This window comes from Psammomys obesus, unplaced genomic scaffold (genome assembly GCF_907164565.1).
Source record: "Psammomys obesus unplaced genomic scaffold, mPsaObe1.curated_primary_1811, whole genome shotgun sequence".
Lineage (NCBI taxonomy): Eukaryota > Metazoa > Chordata > Mammalia > Rodentia > Muridae > Psammomys > Psammomys obesus.
In genome coordinates, this window is record NW_026596117.1 from 10,681,459 (window position 1) to 10,690,608 (window position 9,150).

Consider the following 9,150-nt stretch of genomic DNA (forward strand, 5'->3'; position numbering starts at 1 on the left):
TCTTCTTCTTCTTCTTCTTCTTCTTCTTCTTCTTCTTCTTCTTCTTCCACCTCCTCTTCCTCTTCTTCTTCTTCTTCCACCTCCTCTTCCTCTTCTTCTTCCACCTCCTCTTCCTCTTCTTCTTCTTCTTCCACCTCCTCTTCCTCTTCTTCATCTTCCTTTTTTTTTTTTTTTTTTGAGACCGGTTTTCTTTGTGTAGCCTGTCCTGGGCTTGCTTTGTAGACCAGGCTGTCCTTGAACTCACAGAGATCTGCCTGCCTCTATCTCTCTGAGGTCTGGGATTACATGTCTGTGCTACCACACCAGGCTGAGCCATACGTTCTAAAGGAATTTGGTTTTGGCTGTTAATGGTATACTGTTTTGAAGGAAGTGATTTTTTTTTAATTTAAAAAAATTGTATTTAAAAGATAAATACATCATTTCTCCCTTTAGTCCCTCTCATGTTCCCAGTTACTCCATTTCAAATTGATGACTTCTTTTTTTTTATTATTATTGTTACACACCTGTACATACATATACATATACATATACATATACATATACATATACATATACGAATACAACTTGCTAAGTCACTTTACTATTTCTTGTGTGTATATGATTTTAGGACTAAGCATTTGGTATTGAGAACCGGTTATTGGGCTCATCCCTGCCAAAGACTAGTTCTCACTTTCTTAGTAATCATTAGTACCTTATAGTTCAGTGTTAGAGGTGTGTTTCTGTGGGATTTCCCTCTTTCATAATAGTATGTCTATTAGTGTTGTCAGTACAGGTCTTCTTTAGGCAGCCATAATGTTGAAGTGTCATTGATGTAGCTTTCTTGTCATTTCTAGGAGATACAATTTCACAGCAGACTCTGGCTTTTACAGTTTTTCAGCCACCTCTTCTGAGATGGTTCCTGAGCCTTTAGGTACAGGAGTTGTGTTGTAGATGTGTCCATTGGTGTTGGACTCACCACAATGAAATGTTCTCTGCATTTGACAGTTGTCTTCTATAATGGCATGGTCTCTACTGCTGCAAAGAGCCACTTTTTTGGTCAGGGGTAAGAGCCACACTTCTGTATATATAAGGATGAGGTTTAGGATGCAGTTAGGAATTGTGCTGGTCTAGTAAAGTGGCTGTAGTAAATTCTCCTATAAGATCCATCCCTCACTATCTAGGAGTGCTTGGCTAGGGTTCTAGTACCAGGCATTGTTAGTATTTTGGAACACAGCCTGCTCCTGGGTTACCCAGCAACTTAAGATGTCATCATGTGTCACCAGCCAGGTGGCCACACCTGGAAGGCGTGGTTACCTTGCCCCTTAAAGGGCCAACCCTGACACGTGGTCTCTCTCTTACTCTCCTCTTACTCTTACTCTGTCTCTCTCTCTTACTCTCCTCTTGCTTTCTCTCTCTCTTTCTCACTCTCACTCGCTCTCTCTTACTCTCCTCTTTCTCTCCCTCTCTCTCTTGGGGTGCCCCCTTCCCTTTCTTTCTCTCTCCCCACCATGTCCTGTTTCCCCCTTCCCTCCATACCCACTTAATAAACCTCTTGTAGAGAAGATCGGTCGACCCAGCCTCATGTTTCTTTAAATAATAATTAATTGGCATGCTTTCTTGAAGGGAATAATTTGAAATGGTCTTTGAAAAGTGTGAGATAGAGATTTGGTGTTTGCCAAAGCTATTGCGTTTCATGGAGTAGAGAGCACTCATCACTAGAGAAAAGCCAGAAGAAATCATGTACATATATGGGGAGCGGGAAATCACTTTTTCACCCATCATTTGCTTTTTTTCTTACTATTGTTTCAAGCAGTGAAGCTATTCAGATACAGTTTTTATAGTTGTATAAAATGTAAACAAAATGAAAGTACAACTGCTTTGCTATCACAACTTCATCTTCCCATAGGCCCTTCAGCTATCAATACCCTATCTAGAATTAGTTAAAACAGTTTGGGAGATGAGAAATCCAGTAGGATGGGCTGGACTCAGTAGGAAAGATGAAGTTGCAGAGGTTTCATTGTCATTCGTACTTAAGGATAGGAGCTATCATAGTCATCTTTGAGCCCACAGCCCTCACCTGTTAGTTTCCTGACATTTGTCAGACTGCTCTTGATTATTGGATAATGACTAAAGCCATATATTAAGCAAGCAAGAATTAGAATGTCTTATAAATGCTGTCCATTTTAGGCAAGGCTTTTGGCAATGTGATAAAGAATAAATGTCAGAAAAGATGAAATAAAAATGAAGGGACATGTTGGACTACTGCAATGATAATAGTGTCAGATTTTCTTTTCATTTAGCTTGTCGCTGTTTCTGTGTATTCTTGTATAACATCACCATTTAACAGGTGTTTGAATAAATTACAAAGCTATGTCTTAGAGCCAATCATTTTCTTAAATTTCTCAGTTCCATTATTATTTACAATGTTTAAATTTGATGAAACTAAGGTTTTTGAATAATTTATCTGGCTTTCAGTATCACATCAGTCATGAATCTAATGACTGGCATGTTAGCCTTCTCAATATTATTTTTTAAATATGGAGTGTGTAGCTTTACATTATTGGTTTTTATAGGTAATGAAGATTAATCATATGCACTTCTGTTACTTAATAGCTGTTAGATGTGTTAGAGATAAATGCTTCTCAAAGGGCTCTTACATAATTTTTAAACTTTTTATTTTTCAGTCTGATCTTGTGGATCAAAGTATATTTAATTTTATCCCAGAGGGAGAACATTCAGAGGTTTATAAGATACTCTCTACTCATCTGCTGGAAAGTGATTCGCTAACCCCTGAGTACTTAAAATGTAAGTAGGTCCTACTCAGCAGAAACCCAGGCTTCTGCTTGGCAGCATGATCCTTTAGCTCTGTAAATTTATGAAAACTATGACATACTTAACTAAATTAAAGTAGCACTGTTTCATGAACTCTTTTCAGTGCTTTTTAAATGTTGATGTATATGCACAACTAAAGGATACCAGATTGGGGCTGGAGAGATGGCTAAGCAGTTAAGAGAGCAAACCTCTGCTCTTCCAGAGGTTCTGAGTTCAATTCCCAGCAACCACATGGCTCACAAGCATCTCTAATATGATCTGATGCCCTCTTCTGGTGTGTAGGTGTACATGCAGATAGAGCACTTAAATACATAAATCTTTTTAAAGAAGGTACTATACTAGGTCTATCCTAGTGTACAGTGAAGTCTCATGTGTTTGTTGTAACTGATTACAATTATGCCACACAATGGTGTATAAAAAGAAAATCGGCCATACGTTTTAAATTTTTAATTGAAATCTTACTATATTTAATGAAATAATCTTCGCAAGTGAGGCGTTTCTGTAGGTTGTCTGGAACTCTCACTACCGTCTCTCTTGGTGTGCTAGTTTCTGTCATACAGGTTCTTACATACTAGACTGTGACGGGGGACACATTTATTTTGGTTCATTGTTTAGAGAAGTCTAACGTGCTGGAGTGGACTTGGTGGAGCACAGATGTGCACAGCATAACAGCTGGGAAAGTAGAGAAAGGCAGGAAGGAAGAACTTAGGAACATACCTGCTGTGGCCTACTTCCTCCAGGCTGCCCTCCTCCTGCAGTTTCTAGCACCTCCCTCAGTAGCACTAACACCTGTGGTCCTTTGTGCGGACAGTGCATGTGCAAACCATCGTAGTCGCCCTGAGTAAAAGTAAAAATTGTCAATCTGGAGGTAGAACTCGCTGGTGAAGTGCTTGCCTAGAATGCACGTGATCCTCAACTGAGTACCTCTAAACTACAAAACAAACATACAAACAAAAGAAATGTGTGTATGTCTAAATTTAGTAGTACATCATTGTGTTTATGTGACCATAGCTATTAGATATTTTCTTTAGTCAGTTTTTATTAGGTTTAAATTTTATTTTATTTGGTAATAGTAACTTAAAAGATTCTGTGGATTTGTGTCTTCAGATTCAATAATATTAAGAACTAAAGATGCATGTACTTATGTACATAAATGTGTGTGTGTGTGTGTGTGTGTGTGTGTGTGTGTGTGTGTGTATATCCATGTTAAGAATGGTTAGTCTTTTAGAAGAAGTTAGAATTGGAAACTTACTTGGAGCCTGTATATAATTGTTTGTAGACAGATTTGCATTACACTGGTCCTTGGACCATTGTAATATGGTAGTTAGAAGAAAGATTTGGGCTGGACTAAATATAGAAATCAATTACATGGCGTTAAGCAGTATTTGAAGTCACAGAACAAATGGTGTTAGTTGAGGCAAATGTATAGAGAAAAGAGAAGTAGTAACTTGTCACTTGAAGGTGCCAACAGGACAAGGAGCAAGGAGCTGGTTTCAGGGACCTTCAGAAGAGCAGAATTACTCAGAAAACTGCATATAAAGCTTCTTCTCGGAAGATAGACCTCCTGCTTTCAACATCAGAGAAGTCTTAGCTCAGTGTCTTGCTGATGGCCTCTAAAAGAGCTGGTACACAGCATCCCCCCCCCCCCCCAGTGAATTAAAATACAAGCTACTTTCCCTAGAATAGTTAGTAGGCTCTTTTTAGCTGAAACAATGATGAGTTGGTACAGATGATGGGATATTTGTATAGGAGCTGAGGCAGGATTATAAAGGACCTATTTTTCATCCTATGCTGTTTAATTTTTATTTTTTACACAGTAGAGAATCAGTGAAGGCCATTTGGTTTTGCAGTTGGAAGGGAAAAAATCAAGGTAGAGAATTTTGAAAAGGATCATATTAGGGACAAAAGGGGAAAATGTATAATTAACAATAAAAGCAAGGATGGAGAAAAAAGAACATGATTGATAGTTTGGTAGTAAAATATGACTAAATCAAAGAAGGTTTTGAAAAGATAATGATAATTAGAATTTGAACCTGTTGAGTTAGGTGATAAAGACACATTCAGAAGAGCGTAAGTGTGATGTAGTGAGCAAAAGAAGAGGCATTACACTCATGATATGAAACTGTCATACAGAAGATGTAGAGACAGTGAGAAAAACATAGGCAGTAAGGAGCCTCCCGAGGTCAGTGACTGTAGAAAGGGTTTTAAAAGTTCAAGTTCAAAAAGTCTTTGTCAAAGTATCTGGTGCTGATCAGAAGTTAGCAGAATACAGTAATGTAGGAAGACAAGTTCATACTGGAAATGAGGAAGAGCAAGTTTTAAGACTAGCTAGAAGTAATGAGAAAAACTACTTGAAGTTGATGATATGAATATCAGTAATATTTGGGAGAATCATTGTTTTTGAGGTGTGCGGAAGTTAGGGAAATATCTACACAGAAACCAGAATGCATTTAATATGGAATGAGTTCTCTGATTTCATAGAAGGATTAGCATGAAAACCCCTTTGTTGAAATAAGAAAGACCTGATCAGATTTAAAATGGTAGGAAATAAGGAACCAAAGAAAATTTGCAGTTGCTAAAGGGATGATTACCAAGTGGCAAGGCCCTGGTCCTAAAGAAGGTGGGAAAAACTCTTCAAGGTAGAAATAGAAACAGTAAGCCTGCAATGTTAACACTGGGAGTCTGAAGCGAGGGAATTAAAAATTCCAGACTGTGTTACTGGAAGAGACCCGCCAAAAAGCAGCAGTAACAGGAAAGAAAGGGAGGCATTGGCTTTAAATGGAGGACAGAATGCTTTTGTGAAGTGAGAGTGAAAAGCAGGACAGGAGAAAATGGAGAGACTAGCTCTGCTGCCTGCAGTCCTCTCCTGCTGCTGCTCTACCGCTGTGGACTGAAGAAAGTGACACTTGTGTCGGAGAAAATGGCTGTGAACTTAACCCAACTTCTTATCATTTATTTCAGCCAAAAATCAGTTAGAATTCTGTTGTCACATGCTTCGAGGAACAATAGACCCAAAGGAGCCATCCACTTATGAATATGTGAGATTTATAGGAAATTTTAAATCTTTAAACAGTGGTAAGTTAAAAATGCTTCTTTTATAATGTATTTTAACTGGCTTTTTACTTTTTCAAGTTCTTAGATGTTTAAATATCAGGAATGACTATGTGTTACTGGATTAACCGCTGATACATGTTTCATTGCCTTTTTAGTATCAACTTCAGCACACAATGGTTTTGAAGGAACTATACAACGCACACATAGGCCTTCTTATGAAGATAGAGTTTGTTTTGTAGCTACTGTCAGGCTAGCTACACCTCAGTTCATCAAGGTATGTTTCTGATTTTAATTGCTCTAGTGCATTCTAGTTCATGATATGAGAATTGTTCTTAAAAGATTTTTGTTGTCTTCAGAAGATTGAAACTTCTATCAACATTGAAGTTATTAAATATGCGTGAACTTTGTGTTTACCATAGTGAAGGATATAAGCACTCATTAAATATCTAACTTTTTAAAATATATTCTTTGCAAGTATCCCATGGTAGCATAGTACCATGTCCCTGCTTTTGTATAGAGTTTAGTGTATGGCGTCCACTATTATCCTTAAAGAAGAAAGTTAAAAAAAAAAAAAAAAGTGGGTGATTTTTTTTTTATTTTTTTAAGAATGTGGCTTTACTGGATATAATTTGCTATTTCATTTTTAAAATTAATTATTTTAAATGTATATGGGTGTTTTGTCTGCATATATGTTTGTGTACCACATGCATGCCTGGTGCCAAGTAGCTTGGGAGGTCAGAAAAGGGCACTTGATGCCCTGAAACTAGAGTTACATACTAGTATATAGTTGTGAGTTACCATGTAAATGCTAAAAATTGAACCAAAGTCCTCTGCAAGAGCAGCCAGTGTTCTTAACTGCTACTTCATCTCTCCAACCCATGCTCTTCGAAATTTAAGTTCTCTATTTTAATTTCTTGCACCCATAAGCAGATGATTAGTAGGGAAGTAGAAACATGTAACTGCTCCAGTCCTCGGAATAGGAAAGAAGCCAGGGTGCCATTTACAGTTTGGGTGATGCTATAGTATAAGACAAAGTATTGAGTTAGCAGAACGTCTTCAACTAGTCTTGCTCTGCACTGTGTGCTTCTAGGAAATTGGAGGACAGCTGTGTGCTTTATCTCACCTAATTCTTACACTGTGAGATAGGCGCCATCATAATATTTTATATGGAAGGAAACTGAGGCTTAGGGAAGTCACTTGCCAGAGTCTCATCTAGTACGTGGGACCTGATTGTAATTGTTCTTTCAAAGCCCCAGCTTTTAACTGTTACAGAAGATCATGTAAGGATGGAAGGGGAAGACTGTTGTACGTTGCTTTGTACAACAGAGGCTAGGTTTAATGTATGTGAGGAGCGGAATAGTCAGAACTTGAGTTAGAAAAGTAAGCAGAGGTTGGGCCTGAAATTTGTGTGTATGTGGTTTTTCTCCATGAAGATATTGCAGCATGAACCATAGAAGAAGTTTAAACAGGGAAGTTATATACTCATATTTGAATATCACTGAGGTAATGGTAATGGCCGGCCCCCGAATAGAAGACAAATTGAAGGGTGGGAAGACTGGTGAGATGCTGTTGCAGTGACGTGAATCAGTGAGGGTCACTAAAGGTGAAATGGAATGTATTTTAAAATACCTAGAAGGTAAAATTGAAATATTTGGGAGCTAGAGAGATGGCTCTTACAAAGAACTACAAAGAAGAACAGTTTGGTTCTCCAAATTCATGTATGGCGTGCTGTAAACTGCAGCTCCAGGGCATGTAGCACCCTCCTCTGGCCTCCATAGGCACAGATGTGACATATACTCAGAGAGACGCTCATATGTACACATAAATAAGAACAAATCTATATTAAAAAGCGTATAGTTTGGCCATTTTGATTATGGAATAGTGTGTTGCCACTGTAAAGAAATGATGAGATGAGAAGTTGTAAGCTGTGTATGAAAAGTAAGGCAGTTGGCCTGTCTGGGGCCATTTTCAGACACAGAAATGGGAAGCGACGATCAGAAGATTCAGATTTAGAAGTAGGATCTTAGGTATGTGCGTGAGTGAGAACGCTGTAATATCTGACCTGAGGCTGGCTTCTGTGAGTAGATGTTTTTTATCTGTTGTTGTCTCAGATGATTATAAGAATTGTTGGGGATCAAACCTAGGACTTTGCAAACTCTAGACTAGCACTTTGTATCTCCAGCTGATCACACTTGTGTTTAATATTCGTAAAATGCTAAACTAAGTGTTTTAAACTTGTGTTTTAAATGTATTAAAATTTGTCTAGATGAAAGTTATTTAATAATGACTTATGTTAACAGTATTTAGTATTTTTCTAAAACAGAAAATTACTTCTAAATTATGCTTGTTAATTTCTTTGTAGGAAATGTGTACTGTTGAAGAACCCAATGAAGAGTTTACATCTAGACACAGTTTAGAATGGAAGTTTCTGTTTCTAGATCACAGGTAACATCACCTTTAAATTATACACACACAGAGAAAGGTGATACCCATGTAATTCTGGACATTTATGGACTTCAGGAATAAACTGTCTGATCAGGATTTTGAAATTCGTTGTCCATTTTTGAATACAAATAAAACCCACTCCCTAAATTAATTTCTGGCTGTAGTGTCACTTGTGGAAAAGTTGTAATACTGATTTTTTTATTATTATGTAATTTAGGGCACCACCAATAATAGGCTATTTGCCATTTGAAGTTTTGGGAACATCAGGCTATGATTACTATCATGTGGATGACCTAGAAAATCTGGCAAAATGTCATGAGCATTGTAAGTAGATCTTAATGTTTCTATTGAGAACTATTTTAAAACGTACAAGTAGACATTCTGTTTTATTAATAAGGGACAGAAAAGATTTAGAACTACTTTTATAAATGTATACAGAAGGAACAAGTTTATACTGTTGACCTTGTTCTTATTTGCAAAGGAAAATCTTATAATATATTAAAGAAGTAGAGGAAGTTTCCCAAATCAATTTAATCACGAAACCCAATTTTTGCTTAACATCAGTTAAAATACTTTAGCACCTAACAGTTAAAATACTTTAGAACCTAACATTTGGACTAGTTTGGGAAACTCTACGTAACATTTATTTCAAATAGCTGGGTATGCTATAGCATGCCTTTAATTCTAGTACTCAGGGAGGCAGAGGCAGGCGGGTCGCTGTGAGTTTAAAGCCAGCCTGGTCTAAGAGTCCAGGACAGCCAGGACTACACTGAGAAAAAACCTGTCTCAAAACACACACACACACACACACACACACACACACACACACACACACACACA

The 9,150-nt window shown here is 37.5% G+C and overlaps 1 protein-coding gene across 6 annotated transcripts in view; it reads left to right on the plus strand.

Annotated features, from left to right (window-relative positions):
* The window catches only part of Clock (clock circadian regulator), an 84,662-nt gene that overhangs the window by 48,373 nt on the left and 27,139 nt on the right, over nucleotides 1–9,150 (plus strand). For all 6 annotated transcript variants that reach the window (XM_055629218.1, XM_055629213.1, XM_055629214.1 and 3 more), the window contains 5 exons: nucleotides 2,664–2,784; nucleotides 5,773–5,886; nucleotides 6,021–6,139; nucleotides 8,228–8,310; nucleotides 8,528–8,634. In XM_055629218.1, the coding sequence (XP_055485193.1) occupies nucleotides 2,664–2,784; nucleotides 5,773–5,886; nucleotides 6,021–6,139; nucleotides 8,228–8,310; nucleotides 8,528–8,634 (544 nt within the window). The remainder of the gene's footprint in view (nucleotides 1–2,663; nucleotides 2,785–5,772; nucleotides 5,887–6,020; nucleotides 6,140–8,227; nucleotides 8,311–8,527; nucleotides 8,635–9,150) is intronic.